Here is a 16,536-nt window from a genome sequence, read left to right as displayed (position 1 = left end):
TTTGTCCCTCGCTGCAAAAAGCCAAATGTGACACTAGGTGGCAGAAACTCCATTCTCTAACAGTCAAGTAGACAATCAGCCATAACACAGAAATGGCTGTTGTGATTTGCTACCAACAGTCAACTTATTGTGTTACACCCAACTAAAAACACACACACACACACACACACACACAACACACACACATACATACATATATATATATATATATATATATATATATATATATATATATATAAATATTATTTTACACTATATATTTTTAATTAATTGACATTATTTGTAAAAATCTGTTTTCACTTTGACATATATATATATTGATGATTTCATTTATAAAAGCAAATACTTATTTTACACTATATATTTTTAATTAATTGACATTAGTTTGTAAAAATCTGTTTTCACTTTGACATGAAAGAAGCTTTTTGCAAATTCTTGTCAAAAAAGCCAAATTATATTGACCATGATTTCATTTATAAAAGCAACAAAAGGGGAAAACATCCAAGGGGGGTGAATACTTTTTATAGGCATTGTATATATACATGGTATATATATATTAAATGGCTATATACATATATATATAAATATACATATATATATATATATATATTGGTAAGCTTGTTTTCTTCTTCGTTGCTTATTTTTCTTGTCTTTCTGAAAACTTTACCCCAAAGTATCCTTCAAAACAAATCTTCCGATACCTTCAAGGCAGATTCTGTATTTTGAACTGGACTAAAATAAAGGTGGATTCTACTGTCATCCAAAACTGTTTGTGGAATTTATGAAGTGCAATGCTTCTTTAATTTTGCATAACTTTATGCTTGACTGAATAAATATTTCAAAGCTCACAGATTCAACAGTGTGATGTCATAGTGTGTGTCATAATATAGTGTGATATGTCCATAATATAGTGTTATGTCATAATAAAGTGTGATGTCATGATATATTGCATGTAATATAAGATGTCATAGTATAAAGTGTGATAATCATGATATTATAGTATAGTGGAATAATGTGGAACTATAGTAGTAAGTGTGATGTCATAATATATAGATATATGCGTATAATATAGTGTGATATTATAGTATAGTGGAATAATGTGGAACTATAGTGTGACGGTGTAGTGTAGTGTGATGTGTCATAATATAGTGGGATATTATATAATATATTATAGTATAGTGGGATATTATAGTATAGTGGGATATGATATAGTAGTGTGATACATTTTGAAATTTATGAAACTTTATATTGACAGTCATCTTAATTTTTCGCAACAGCAGATTCTGTACATCCAGAAAATGACTTTAATACGTCTTTTTTTGCAGAAGTAAAACGTCCCTGCTCCTTATACGCTGACAGAACCGTAAAAACCTCAGCGTGGACGATAACACTCCAATACGGTAGGTGGCGCTGTGCACCCCATGACGATATTCTGGTAACGCCGAGAAAGAAAAGGGAGAGGACTGTTACTGTTACTGATTCTATGAATGAGAGAAACTTTCTCTGCACAAAAGTAGCCCTGTTTGTTACTTAGCTTTTTCAAAGGGTAGCTAATCATACATCGATTAAGGGGTCTTTGGCGGTCACTGCACGGCTGGTCAGTGAGAGGATGCCCGCAGCGGAGGAATCGTACGGTGAGTTGTCAGTGTTACTTAGCCGTGCGTTGTTTTTAGTAGAGTGCCGTTTGACCAGGGGCACGAATAGGGTTTTGTTTTTTTACTACCTGTAACATTCGCGTTAGCTGAACCGAGCTAAGCTAACTCTGTATCCCGGGGTGTTCTGTGAGCTTGCACATGTTCTAACCCGTTTCCTTAGTAGCGGCTCAAATCCAGGTACTAGGCGGGCGGCCATGTTTGTTTTGATTTGGAAATATCAAAACAAACATGGCCGTAAACCTGGCAAACAGGTTAACATACATTTTGTCATTCAGAGGACGGGATATTTTGGGATCCAGATAGTTACTCTTGGTTAGACTGTTTTGGTGATTCTGGAACACTTTCAGAAAAAATAGCTATCTTTATGCAATTCAATTCAATTCAGTTTATTTTGTATAGCCCAGAATCACAAATTACAAATTTGCCTCAGAGGGCTTTACAATCTGTACACATGCGACATCCTCTGTCCTTACACCCTCACCTCCTCTGTCCTTACACCCTCACATCCTCTGTCCTTAGACCCTCACATCCTCTGTCCTTACACCCTCACATCCTCTGTCCTTACACCCTCACATCCTCTGTCCTTACACCCTCATCCTCTGTCCTTACACTGTCCTCTGTCCTTACACCCTCACATCCTCTGTCCTTACAGCCCTCCATCCTCTGTCCTTACATCCTCTGTCCTTACACCCTCACATCCTCTGTCCTTACATCCTCCCTCACCTCCTCTCTGTCCTTACACCCTCACATCCTCTGTCCTTACCCTCACCCCCTCACATCCTCTGTCCTTCCCTCACATCGGCACCTTAGGAAAAACATCTCCCTTCCCTAAAAAAAAACCCCTTTAACAGGGAGAAAAAAGGAAGAAACCTCTGGGAGAACGACAGAGGAGGGATCCTTCTCCCAGGATGGACAGAATGCAATAGATGTCATGTGTACAGAATGAACAGCATAACAGAGATACAACACATTCAATGTATATGACATAAATGATTCATATAATAAGACTACTTATAATAACAGCAGCAATTATTACAGTAGAATTAACTGTAATAAACAATAACTGTGCAAGTTGTCCGAGTTCACCACGGATGGATGTAGAGGAGCAAAAACAAGTTAGATGAGTTTCTCTGCATGAGGGTTTGGACCCAGCCTGATCCAAACCATGGAGTTCTAAAGAGAACCTGAGCGGTCCATACCACTGAATCCCTGCTCACACCTTCCATGTTTGAATAAATGATAAATGCCGCCTGGTTATCAGGGTTATCACCAGTAGACCCTTTATAGGGCAGACAGCTGAATCAAGTTGAAGAAATCTCCTTCAATCTTTTACATAAATGTCAACCCACTAACCTTTTGTTTGAAGAGATTCAACAGTGAAGTCACTGCGTTTTTTCCTCTATTTTAGAGCTGCTCTTATGTACAGTGTTTTTTGGTCTGATATTAGTGCCTTCATTCATGATCATATCCTTCCTGGATTTGTTTGGTGTTTTGATTCTGTGCTGTTTTGACGGTTTACTTTTTATCTCTCTAAGAAACTCCACAATAAATGCAAACAATTATTTCCTCTGACAATTTTCTTGAAATTAGATTAATCAATTTATTTCTAATTAATAAAGTTTTTTTTTTTAATTTTGTCTTGCCTTATGCGTTAGCCCTCATTATGCCCTGGCGTCTTCTCTCTATTCCTGTCCAGAGTATGCGTTATATTTCTCTGAATAAAGTTCTGAGTAAAGGATTTCTAGTGAGATTTTCTAGTTCAAAGAAAACTGAAAACCACACACCGACATATTTGCAATAGTTTTTTCATTGCTACATTTTTTTCAAGTTTTTTTTTTTAATTTTTTTTAAAAAAGAGAGCGGAGTGGGGCCATGATTAACGTAGTCAGACTCTTATGATACCTTGACTTATTTCACTTCTGGTACTTCAGGTGTCAACAAAGTCGTGGGCAACATCTGTCAGCTTTCTCCAGATTTGTTGGCTGAAGCAGTGAGTATATTTTATCTCTCTTTGCATATGTTCCCATGCAGGCTGAAAACGAATTATTTATAAAGAAAATAATATGTACTAAGCATACAGCATAGTCCTTGAGTAACATTTAAGTGAGTGATATAGAAGTGCAGAAGAGGAACAACACACAAGTCCCACTGAAATGAAAAAAAAATCTCTCTTCACAAACCTCTCAGTGGGATTAACAATTGGATGTTAAATACAACATAATGGTGTTCATTGTAGGGCTGTTAGCAGCCGCGATCTGCACAAGTCTCACAGGATGTGGCCTGGTCGCCATAGAGGTTATTCTGCAGTTCCAATAACTAATCTTCTAATCTCCACAGTGTCAGCACATTCTGACTTATCTCCAAGGGCAAGCGAGAGGAGTAGATTCAGCCGAAATATCTGACGTGAGTCAATATTTCCCTTGAATATTTTTTAACTTCTAGTAACCCAACTTCCCAAGTTCCTCTTTCATTACTTGTTGTTTTCTTTCTTCTTTTCTGGACAGAGATTTCAGAGAGCTGGAGTCAGTCTTGACCATGAAGCTCTGCAGAACATGATCAGATTTCTCTTGTTAACATTCAGGTATCTTTAGTCCTATTTTTGTCTTTCTTTGCCTCTGAATGGGGTTTGTTAAAATGTGATAGCTGATGAATGTGTCAGCCCACAGTTATTCCTTATGTTACTGATGGAAGCCCAACATGTTGATATGTTTGTCCAGTTTGATGTATTTGCACGTTGATTCCAAATCCCCTTCATAAGAATGTGCCTTTAGCATTTTCTATGATTGTGTAACGAAGCTTTAACATCTTTTATCCAGGGCTATGCACCTGGCAAAAGGCTAAATCCTTACATAAAGGTGCACTTTAATTTTAGTGTAAGGTGACATTTGTATTATCAGGTCCGCTGGGAAGAGCAGCCTCTCTGGGGATGACCTTGTGTCGAGGCTGGAAGAAGGCAGCAACAAGTGGACCAAGGCTGCCCTTCAGGTGTTGCACAGGTTGTGGGGTGAACATGGTGCATCGGTCCAGGCTCAGCAGGAGGTCCAGGCCATTCTCAGCATCGGCCAGGTAGTTCTGAATCTCATTTTCAAATATTTCTAGATGACCTGTACACAGAGTTTGTCTCTATTCAAGGCTGATTACACTTTGTTTGTTTGCTGTATCTTGCTAGTTAGTGGACATGCAGTGGAAGCTCGGCATGGCGGTGAGCTCCGACACCTGCCGATCGCTCAACTCCCCATACGTGTCTCTGCTGCTGAAGATCGTCGAGCCCTCTGGACAGATTTGTCACAGGTCTTTTGAGATGACCATTCCACAGTTCCAGGTCCGTGTTTATTGATGTGAATGCAATGTTTTTTGTGCAATTTATCAAAGGATTAATTTGAGTGATTTTCTTTTTTTTTGTCCCCTTGCAGAACTTTCACAAGCAGTTCAAGGAGATGGCAGCTGTTATGGAGACTGTGTGATTGTCGCAAACGCACCAAAGTGCTTGTGAAGATTGCACCCCAGTTTACATGTAATCAACAGGAAGGACAGCTTGACACAGGTGTGCGTCTGGCTGTCTCAGAATGTGGATACAAACTAATGCACATGTCAATTGTCTGCTTTGCACAAAAGCGTTACTTCTAGGACCAACAGCTGTTCCAATTGTTGAAATTCTGTCTTTACTTCTAATGCCAAGATTAAGTGTACTTCCTCCAATTAACATATCAAGGGAGCATACCAACTAATGCAGTCTAATACGCAATAAATCTCACCGTAAAGTTACTAAAAGGAACTTTCCTTTTGGTAGTGCTCCCCAGCACCAGATTCCCTTTCAAAAACATCGCATTTTACTTAATTAGGGGTCAGACAGTCTGCTAAGCGCAGTCCTGGTGCTGACTGAGGCCGAGCAGAGTAACGGAGAAATAGAACGTTATTTTCTGATTGATTCACAGCGGTTATATTCTAATATAGAATTTAAGATGGAGAGGGGGGGGACAAAGCGCAGTTATGATCGACCTGAATGTGCTACACGCCCTGGGTGCTGTTATCGTCCATGTGAGGTCTCTCCCCAACACAACAAAATAAGAAGGAAAGAGACAATCCAGGCTGAAGGCAGTGGGTCACAATCGAAGATTTAGAGGAAATAATTGTCTGTACACAAATAGTTTTTTAGGAAATTCTTGCATATTATACCTTTTTTAACAAGCGAATAAACCGCTATAGAGAAGTGCTGTTGAACTGTATTGCAAAGCAAAACAAACACCACAAACCACATCCTCCAAAATGTCCATTAAATTGATTTAACACCTCTAAAACAATTTAAACCAAAACTGAACTTTTAATAACAGTCATGGAGGAATGTCGTATCAGACTGCATTAGTTTTGTCTAACAATGTTATGGTTCAGATCCTAGATACACTAAACTTCAGTTCCCCTCTGGTGTGGGACTTTAAGAGTGTACTGAATCAAAATATGTCGCCACGGTGAACACAGATGCTGCTATGTGTTTTATTTAGAGTAAGAGATTGTGATCAGCCCACTTTACAGCAACCTTTTATACGATGTGTCATTTATTAACTTAGATTTCATAGACACGGTGCAATGAAATGGTCCTTCTGATTTTTGTTAATGTCTAATTTATGAAAACTTTTCTTTTACTGTTTGTTTCCCCCCTTGCTATGCTGAAATGGCTACTGTGTTGGTCTGAAGAGGCGCCTTCGCCCTCTTTCCACTTTTGTCCGTCCTTACTTTGATGCCATACAATAATGATGCAATAAACAGTTATCAAAGGTAAACCTTGTGGTGCATGATTATTTCATCCCAACTTCAGAGCTCAGAGCAAAGTAAAACAAGTATACACTAAACCAATTGCTGAAAATGACTGCCACTGGTTACCATCTTACTACTCTGTATATATCTGAAGTTCAGAGAAATAATTCAGACTCTCTACTTTAGGGTCCTTTTCCAGTCTTGTAGTGGTTCCTGATGTGATGTCTGAAGATTTGAATGCATTCTGGTGTTTAGTGACGCTTTAATTCCCCAGTGTGCAGATTTTGTACAATTGCATATATAGACTCTCCCTAGAATGCATTTTAAACAATCCATTCAATAAAATGTCAGCACTCCAAAAAACAAAAGTACAACCATACTATTTCATCCGATAAGAGACTTGGGCCAGCCGTGTAATATAAGTGTAGTTATGATCTGTTTACACATATTCCTCACCAGTAGTGTGGAGTTGAGTAGGCGGCAGAGATCTAGTGACTTCTGCCTCAGTGACCAGGTTAAATATGGCACTGATGCTATTTTGAGGGATAGGAGGAGTGCTTAGAATTAGACAGATCTCCTCTAGAGCATGAAGCAGCATAAGATGTGATTGCAGCTTTCCAGGACTATGAATCAGCACGGCCTGCTTGTAAACACTTAGTTGTGAACTATTGTGCAGCCAACACATAGTCAGTCAAGTATTTAGTAAGTTTTGTCCCTTTAGGCACGCTCTCATTTTACCAGGTGATGGCAGTTGGTGTAGGATAACACATTGTTATCCTGTGTAGGATAAGCATTTTAGCTTTACTTCCACCCTGAAGCCCTTTTGCTTTCTCGCTCTGCAGGTTTCCATGAATCGTTGTGGTACCTGGACCGTAGTCGTGCCTCCTGCTGTGAGCCGACTGACACCCACTGCTACTTCCATTATTATTATTATTAATCACATTACTATCCCTATTTTCATAACTATAATTCTACTGTAATAATTGCTGCTGTTATTATAAGTAGTCTTATTATATGAATCATTTATGTCATATACATTGAATGTGTTGTATCTCTGTTATGCTGTTCATTCTGTACACATGACATCTATTGCATTCTGTCCATCCTGGGAGAAGGATCCCTCCTCTGTCGTTCTCCCAGAGGTTTCTTCCTTTTTTCTCCCTGTTAAAGGGGTTTTTTTTGTGAGGGGAGTTTTTCCTGTGCTGATGTGAGGGAAGGACAGAGGATGTCACATGTGCACAGATTGTAAAGCCCTCTGAGGCAAATTTGTAATTTGTGATTCTGGGCTATACAAAATAAACTGAATTGAATTGAATTGAACAACAAACAAGAAAAAAATGGGCCTTGAGGACCAGAGCCTTGAGGGGCCTGCACACTCTGAAAGCTTTCCAGTTATTGTGCAGTGTGGAGGAAAAAGGGGTGGAGCCTCTTGTTGTCACGTTTCACACAGCGGCTCTGCCCCTGCCCACTCCCCCAGCACATGGGCTGGTTGGGCGGGTCGTCAAAGCGCACACAGCCGCTCCGCCTTACGAGGCGTTGTGGAAGAAAGCAGCACAGACCCCGGAGACTGCGTTAAGAGGGCCATAAACAAGCATGCAATGTCTGTAGGGATACCACGCCGGCTGAGCATAGCGAACATCATCTCAGGGTTGGCTCTGTGATGCGCCGCCCCGAAATCCGATTACTCTGGGCGTCTTGTGTTGACACAGGAGCCGACAGGAGCCACGTTTTAAGCAGGCAGGCAGGCTCGGCCGGGACAGTACGGGACTGTTCGGAGGGTTGATCCGCTGCCCGTGCAAACAGTGGAGGCACCAGAGCACAGAGAGCCAGGCTGCAAAAAAAAAAAAAAAGTGAATTTACTTGAGAAGAAGAAGATTTTGGATGACGGGGCGAGCACACGTGGATGCAGACTGGATGGAAACTGATGCAAACTAACCACAACTACGTCTGGTTGCAAGGGGATGATACACCTGGGTCGTTTCTTTTATTAAAGTAGTCTTTTTTTAGTCGCTGTCAACATGCAGAGTCCGGACGAGAGGGAGACCAGTCCCCCCAGGTCGGACAGGAGGTTCGCCCTGACTTACGTGGGCTGGTCGTCGCTCGACAGGCGGACCACGCTGCCCATGCTGCCGTGGCTGGTGGCGGAGATCCGCAGGAAGAGCGAGAGAGGCGACCTCGGCCCGGCGGTGCAGCCGAGGGACGTCCAGCTGGTCCTCAACCCCCCGTTCGTCCGGTGCGTGCCCTCCAGCAGCAGCAGCTCGTCCGTGTTTATATTCGAGCACAAGGCGCAGCTCGTCTCGCGTTTCATCCACAACAGCAACGACCTCTCCTACTTCGCCTATCTGACGAGGGGCCAGCCCGACAACCCGGAGTCCGAGATGACCTGTCACGTCTTCAAGGCCTGCGACCCCAACCAGGTAGGCCCCCCGTCAGAGAGCACAAAAAACACGTGACACAACAGCAACCACACCAGGAAGAGAGAGTGGCATTGAGGTGAACAATAGAGTGAGAAGATAGTGCAATGAGGGGATCAGTAGAATAAAAGTGATAAATGTTATTTATGGATTATTGCACTTTGGAAGTGTTTTATCATTTTAACATCATACTGCTTAAAACTGCAGTTCAAACAATACCAATTTCTCATTTGAATGTTTTCATAATATTACCAAATACCAAAAAGTCCTGAGGGTTCTTATCTGTAATCTTATGTCAGTATTTAAGGTCAACCTGTTTACTGAATCTAGCTCCCAAGTGTTAAGTCAAGACAAAGGACCATGTCCTGCAGGGCCTAAATAGAAATGTCCTTTTAGGTGACAGCTATGTCATTTAATCTCAAACACAGAGTAGATTAGTCGATGGTCCAAACATGTTTGCTTTGGTATTAAGTATTTAGGCCATGATAAACAGAGCAAACCTGGCTTTTTTTTGTGGCAAAGTTAATCCATCTCTGCTTTTCCCCTTTTTGGGGGGGGATCAGACATCTCTATGGTGGCTGTAGTGTGACAACAACTGTACAGCCACAATATTGAGTCAGCACATTTACATGCTGATCAGCATGCCACTCTTGAGTAATGAACCAAAATGTGGTAATCGGCCCCAAAAAAAATCAGGAACGTGGGAGTCAGTGTTTTTCAAAAATGAGCATGCCGTCATGCTTTGTTGAAATTCAGTCTGGGTCACCGTCTTTCAGGCACTGTGCTCCAGAGTTCCCTTCAGTTGCACTGTGGTGTGTGTGAGTTGGTGAATTTTTTGTTTTATATATGAATCACAGAGCCTGGGGTAGTGCCAACAATAATATTCACCTGCTGTCCATGTTGTTCCTGTCTCCCCTAATGCACAGGGAAACTTTCTCAAATACTATCCCCTAGCAAACATCCAGTGATGCTCACGTTCTATATATCGATCTCACATATGCCTGCGTTGTGTCATGTTTCCTGTGGTATCTGCAGGCTGTTTGTTTTGCTGGTGAAAGCTGAGAGCAGAAGAGGCAGCACGTTCCAAGCCAGACGCGCTTTCGAGGTTTCGGGCCTCTACTGGGATCCAAATGTTTGCAGCAGTCTGGGTTGGAGGTATCTTGAACAAACCTCAATCAGCCATATTACGCAACAAATAAACTGGTTTGGCAGCCAGTGAGCTAGCAAATGTGCAAGGTGGACCATGTGGAATGCATGGGTTATTCTACCAGTGCACTGCCACGTTGCAGTCATTGTTAATGATTTGATTGTTTCCCAGGTATTTCATCTTTATAATACCGGAGTTCTCATTGTGCTTCGGTTGATTTTCTATGTGTCCCAACTGAGTTTGAAGACATTCTTACTTTTGCCTTGTTTCGGAGTGGCAGGCATGTTTTATAGAAAAATTCTATTCCTAGCATGCGGCCTGAGGAAAGACCCTTGGCATCTACCAATAAGATGTGAAAGGTTAAAAATGAAACGACGCATGTGGTGTACTGAAGAGAGGCAAATTACGTTTTAACAAGAAGCATTGCTAACAAAGCACAGTCTATACATAAACATGGCATCTCCCATTGTGTGCGATCCTTTGTTTGAAACTTCCTCGACTTGAAATGCAACTTTGGTCTCTGTGTATTATAAATGCTTTTGATCCCATCGTTAAATGGTTATGCATAAGGTGCAGCCCGTCTGGCATTGAAGGCTCTGGACTCCTGATTGGTGTATCCATAACAACAGGCTCCACACAATATTTTGCGTTCAGAGTTTGATTGTAGCATTCTACTTGGCTCAGAGTTAGGGACACTCCTTTATGTGCTCGATGAGACTCTCATGACAGCATGCACAAATTTAACTTGACTCCATTGTGTGGTTATTAAGGCAGCAATAGAGACAGCAAGGGCCTGCACAATGTAAGCCACAGGCCTGTGTGTTTTCCACCTCTGCTCCCACTTGGAACTGGACCACAGTGGAATCTCTCACTGTTGTATCATGGGTCCTGGTCATCATTCAGCGACACGTTGTGATGGTGGGACACAAGAGTATCCTACTTAACTGCCCTATAATAGTCTGAATCAGCATTTAGGAAACTTAATTCTGTATTTCCATCTGTATTTTGAAATAATTAAAATAAGACATTACTCCCCCCCCCCCCCCCCCCCTTTTTCTATTGAGCAGTGTTATCAAACTTGTTGATTCACACCCGTGCTCGCTTTGGGTAGCCAGGGCAGGTGAGGTTGCTGTGAACATGATCACGTTTCTTGCACAATGAGAAACTAGATTCTCATGATTGATGATTAAGTGTTAAATCTGCAGTGCATTGGGAACAAATTGACTTTATTCATATGTTTACATGTACAGTTAATTTCTTTTCTGTCCTGAAACATTGGGATATTCCCTTCTGACATGAGCTTCTTGGCCCATGTCAAGGTGACTTAATAGCCTTCGTGTTGTGTTGAGTTGGGACATGAACTTTGTTACACTACAGAGCCCAGTTTGTGTTCAGGCAGATGGAAAAGCACTGGGAGGACGTCACAGCTTTGGTGAAAACAGTACACCTTTAGAACCAATCCTTGGAGAGCATAACACAAAGTCATCTTTGTTTAAAGCAACAGTATTTATCCAAGGTATATACAAGCAACATTAAATGGCCATATTTCAAGAGATGGTTTCTGTTCCTTTTGGCTTGTTGGGGTTGAACAGTTAAAGGTTGACATTTGAAGTTTCAACACATTTCTGTAATTGGATTTTCTTGTTATTTTTATTTTTTATTATGAGTAACTTTGCAAGAATTTACATCTATTACTTTTAGCGAAAAAGCATTTAATCTCAGATTGCTTCTGTTCTGATTTGGGGAATCACCTTCCAGGTCTCTATCTGATTCCATCCTTATCTTATATTGACACAATGATAACCCGTGTGTCTCTAAAAGAAGTCTTATTAGGCTTAATGGTGTGTGCAAGTGTGTTAGGTCACCAGCGTGGTATGGTTAAATTGTGCCGAAAAGGGCAACAGAACCATGTGGCCAGCTACTGTTTGACCAGATGTTATAAAGAACTATTGTTGGTTTGACATGACATGAGCCGTGCAGTGAAAGTGCCTTGGGACTCCACCAGCTCAGAGGGGCAATCCATGTGTTAGTTTTCTCCTAAGCTCTAAAGCTGCTGCTGTTTGTCTAGACGGGCTTTGGATCACAGATATTGTTTGATAAAACCAGGCAATGTTGGGTGAAGGTTGGATGTAAAAAACAGTTTGAAGAAGCGTCGGAGTGGGAGGCTATGTTTGAATAGATTTCCAGAGTGGGGGGGGGACATGGCTTTCCTCTATTCCCTAACAGCTCTTTGCCTGCCTGTGCCCGTCTCCACCCTATGATTGAGCACCTTTACTGGCTCTGTATTAGGTTGACTGCAAATAATTAATCAGATCAAATGGTGCTGTGGCGTCATCTTACTCATGTATAATCCAGCGGTACCCTTAAATGTTAAGATGGTGCTGTTTTTTTCCTACACAGGCCTAGTTGTGAGATCAGACAGTGCAGCTGTGATTCTCAGACACCAAGGCTTCTGAAAAACCTTGTCCTTTTTAGTGTCAGCACTGCCTTTGCCAGTGCTTTTTTCCTCCCCACAAAGGTATTTGTATGTGCCGACATTGGCCTCTTCTCTTAAAGTTTTCTGTTATCTCAAAAGATGCTATGAAAAATGTCTAATATTCCAGAAAAAGAAACCAGCTAACTGTTAAAAATGTACTTGAAAGCTGCACAACCACTCCTGTATTTTGTGATTGAATGAATTCAACCGTCAATTGGCTAACCAACGTTTAGACACCAATGGGCTTTAAGGTGCGTAAAACACAGCTGTGTGTGCACTGGTGGTTCCGCTAGCTGTTAGCGTGTAGCGGTTAGCCAAACACTCTGTCCAAAACAATAAAACTGAGCTGGAGAGCAGCAGTGTGTGTATGATAGTTCTGTTAGCGGTTGGCCAAACACACTAATTCTGTTAGCAGTTAGCCATAAACACAGTCAATTCTGTTAGCAGTTAGCCAAAAACACTGTTGATTCTGTCAGTTGTTAGCCAACCCACCGTACAAAACAATAGAAGTGAGCCTGAGAACAGCGGCTGTGAGGTACGCAGCAGTGTGTGTATAGGCTAGTTCCGTTAGCAATTACGAAGAGTGAGTGAGGACTCACCCATCAGTCATTAGGAAAGAGGCAATAAAAAGTCTTTTTAAAAAAAAAAGTTTGAGTCTCTGCAACCACGAGACCTCCATGAGCTTGCTGGGCACCAGAAATATTTTGCGCTTTGCTGCAGGTGAGGTGCACACTCACTCGCTCAAAAGGGCTTCTCACAGACGCTCGCACACACACGATCGTCGCACGGCCCTCCTGGTGGATACGATGACAATTACACAGGTCCGTTTTGTTCGAGTGAACAGGCTGAGTATGTATGAAAAACCACCTGCCCTCTTCGTCATCTCAATGCAACCCTCTGTCACCAGCCAAGCACAGCTTACCCTTGGGGAGGCAGGCACTTGGAAAACGGGACTTTAAAATAGCTCATGTAGCCACTACAGCAGCATGGCATATTTGATTCCTCTAGTGTCTCATACATAAACTGGCCTCCATAAAAAGCAGGATGTTTCTATTTTATTTACAATCAGTCCTTTTCCTGTTCTGCCGGCCCTCCCGCGTCTATCCTGTTGTTCTGGTCACACCTCAGAAGTAAGACCGATTTTGTTACATAACTTTCCTCCCCAGTCTACATAATAAATATATTTGCTCAACAGTCAGTTGGCAACTCTTATCAGATAGCCGCTGTTTGTTTTAGCGCTCATTGTTGTCTTAACCAGGGTATTTGACTGACCTTGACTGTGGCCCTGGCTCTCGCTTTTTAGCGAGCTGGAACTCAGGGGCTGTCAGTCCCATTGTGTCTGCCAAATAGATTGAAATCTCGATTGTAAAAGTGTCTCATGACTGAATGATGAACTGCCTTTTAAATTCCCAAGTGTTGCTTAAGAGTGCGCTTTGAAAGACTTACATTTTCTGTCGTGACTTGTTTGGTTGTTTTTCCTGAATACAAGTTACCAAAACAGACATCCTGTTTTCTGCAGGAGTTCAACAAGCTGCAAGTGCCTAACACTCACAGAGGAGCAGAAACAGGCTCAGTCACCTTCAAGTCTCTGATTCTCCAAAAGTGTGGGCGTTTCCTGTCTCCTAACCTTCTTCTGTTACTCATGTAGCGTTTGGTCTGTCTGTTGTTGACTAGCCTTAGTTAATTCAAATATTGTGCCCTTTTTTTTTTTTTTTTTTTCAGCCTTGAGTTTTTTAAAGTCGCAACATGAAGTCAGGTCATGGTATTTGTTAAGCAAAACAAGTTCTCATGTGAACTGCATACGTGTGTTATACATAGTTTCACTTGTTCTGTTTTGACTGCTCTTTTTTTTCTCAAACTGAGTCTTTTGAGTCAATAGGGTCATTGCAAATGATGTTATTGTGTCTCAGTAGTGTTGAGGTATGTTATTGTTCTGTGTGGAGTTGTGTAGGAAGAGCTGCAGAGGAAAAACCTCCTCTGGTGTGTGGTTCCAGTTAATTTCCCATCATCCTTTGTTACTGCTTTCCTCGTTAATGTCTTCCTATTTGTCATATCCCTTCATTCCACTCTCCTTTCTTGCAGGTCCCTGAGGTGATCAGCAGCATTCGCCAAGTGTCCAAATCAGCCTTAAAGGAAGACACCAAGCCCAAACAGGAAGCCGACGAGGCCTTCTACAACTCCCAGAAGTTTGAAGTGCTTTACTGTGGCAAGGTAGAAATGAATGCGCTCCTCAAATATGAAGTGTTTTTCCATTTGATTTAGGCAATTGTATTAATGCATCCGAATTTCCACAAAAAATCCAGGTGACAGTTCAGCACAAAAAGGCTCCAGTCACCCTGATCGACGACTGCATCGACAAGTTTCGTCTGCATGAGGTGGAGCGCAAGCGCTTGCGACTGCTCAGTGGCCAGCGAGGGTCCACAGAGAGTGCCCCAGTGGAGTTCCTCATCGGGGGAGAGGGAGACCCCCTCTCCACTGCTCTGAATGAGAGTATAGAGTACACAGAAGGAGTGGAGGACATGACAGGAGGTGAGAGCAACATGCCGATCATTAGCTGTTTATCAAAATGATCAATGTGCACACACAACTAAAGTAAGAACAAAAGGTCAAAGCTAAATCTGCAAAGTAGTGTCCTCCTCTATTTTTATTCGTTAGCTTAGTTTACTGATAGGTCAATAGGGCATGCAGACAGTGAATTTTAGTAAAGTCCTCTGCTGGACCAAAAGGCAAACTACTTCAAACAATCTGTTGCGCTTATAGACGATACCTTTTTGAGTTCTAACATCTAACTCATTACACTTCAAACACAATTAATATACATTTTCTAGGCAAGAAGTCAGCATCTTTACCAGTTTATCATTCATGTGGTAAGATGTAATGCAAAATAAAGAAACAGCATTGTTCTTCGTTTGCAGAGTGGAGCTGGTAAGTATGTATAATAATTGTATTATTCTTATTATCGCATATAAGTATTGAAAACATAATATGATGATTTGGTTAACCTGGATAAAAAAACTTGTCTGATTGGTCAGGTGGCAGCCCTGTGCACCAATAAGAATAGCTACTAAAGTATTGTAAATGTAAATAAACAGCCCTGTGTATGTCTGCTGCTTGTGTTTCAGTTAAAGGCCTGTCTAACAGTGGCAGTCAGAGCAGCCTGCGAGGAACGTTCCCCGAGTGCATCCTGGAGGACTCTGGGTTTGAGGAGCCCCAGGAGTTCCGTACGCGCTGCAGCAGTCTGGCCGGGAGCCTGCAGAGGAAGCCTGGGGAAGGCGTTCTCATTGGCCCTGCACGCCGCAGACACTCGAGCGCACCGAACCACGTTCAGCCTTCTGACTCGGACAAGAACCGCACCATGCTCTTCCAGGTAGAGGACATTTAACAATACAATCGACCTCCATGGGAAGTGATGATGTGCTGCTCTTGTGCTGACGTCTTGGTTTTAGAATGAGGGCAGCGGCTCGGGGGTTTCTTATCTCTGTGTACAGATAACTGGAACTGCAAGAACTCAACTTAAAGGAGAGCTGCTTCTTTTTTGAGTGCTTAGTTTGCACCCGAGTGCCTGACCAGGACCCAGGGGTCTATTATATTTGAATTACAGTATAGATGGACATTTGTTCTGAGCCGTATTTTAGACTATTTTGATTAACTCCAAAATTGCACTGTACATTAGGTTTATTGTTATTATTAAATATACTCCCTTTTTAAATGAGATGGAGGATGTTATTTATGCCTCCGTGCCGCGCGCATGGAGATATTTATGTTTTCAGGTTGTCCGTCCGTCTGTCCCACTCTCCTGAACTCAGGGACACTTTGAGGTATTTTCTTCAAATTTGGCTTAAATGTCCAGTTGTACTTGAGGGTGAAGTTGGAGGTCAAAGGTCAAGGTCACTGTGACCTACTGTTTGTCCCACTGTACACCTTGAGCAAATTTCTTCAAATTTGGCTTCTACCGCAATGATTTTGGAGATCAAAGGTCACTGTGACCTCACAAAACACATCTTACACCGCAACTAAAAAATGTAAATGCTAAATATGACCATCTCACACAAACGTATAATAGGATGAAGGGATGGCTTTTTGGATGTGAAC

General features: G+C 41.8%; 2 protein-coding genes across 4 annotated transcripts in view; both read left to right on the top strand.

Annotated features, from left to right (window-relative positions):
• The first annotated feature begins 1,414 nt into the window (after positions 1-1,414).
• commd6 (COMM domain containing 6) lies at positions 1,415-6,423 on the top strand. Its single transcript, XM_054615525.1, has 7 exons — positions 1,415-1,634; positions 3,587-3,645; positions 3,993-4,058; positions 4,160-4,236; positions 4,553-4,721; positions 4,825-4,977; positions 5,069-6,423. The coding sequence occupies exons 1-7, from the start codon at positions 1,610-1,612 to the stop codon at positions 5,117-5,119; spliced, it is 600 nt and encodes a 199-aa protein (XP_054471500.1). The 5' UTR covers positions 1,415-1,609; the 3' UTR covers positions 5,120-6,423.
• A 1,808-nt stretch (positions 6,424-8,231) lies between these two features.
• The window catches only part of tbc1d4 (TBC1 domain family, member 4), a 28,151-nt gene continuing 19,846 nt past the window's right edge, over positions 8,232-16,536 (top strand). For all 3 annotated transcript variants that reach the window (XM_054614786.1, XM_054614787.1, XM_054614785.1), the window contains exons 1-4: positions 8,232-8,824; positions 14,527-14,655; positions 14,748-14,973; positions 15,567-15,811. In XM_054614786.1, coding sequence (XP_054470761.1) covers positions 8,426-8,824; positions 14,527-14,655; positions 14,748-14,973; positions 15,567-15,811 — 999 coding nt within the window. In that variant the 5' untranslated portion in view covers positions 8,232-8,425. The remainder of the gene's footprint in view (positions 8,825-14,526; positions 14,656-14,747; positions 14,974-15,566; positions 15,812-16,536) is intronic.

Source organism: Anoplopoma fimbria, chromosome 16 (genome assembly GCF_027596085.1).
Source record: "Anoplopoma fimbria isolate UVic2021 breed Golden Eagle Sablefish chromosome 16, Afim_UVic_2022, whole genome shotgun sequence".
NCBI lineage: Eukaryota > Metazoa > Chordata > Actinopteri > Perciformes > Anoplopomatidae > Anoplopoma > Anoplopoma fimbria.
This window is presented reverse-complemented; position numbering and strand designations above follow the sequence as displayed.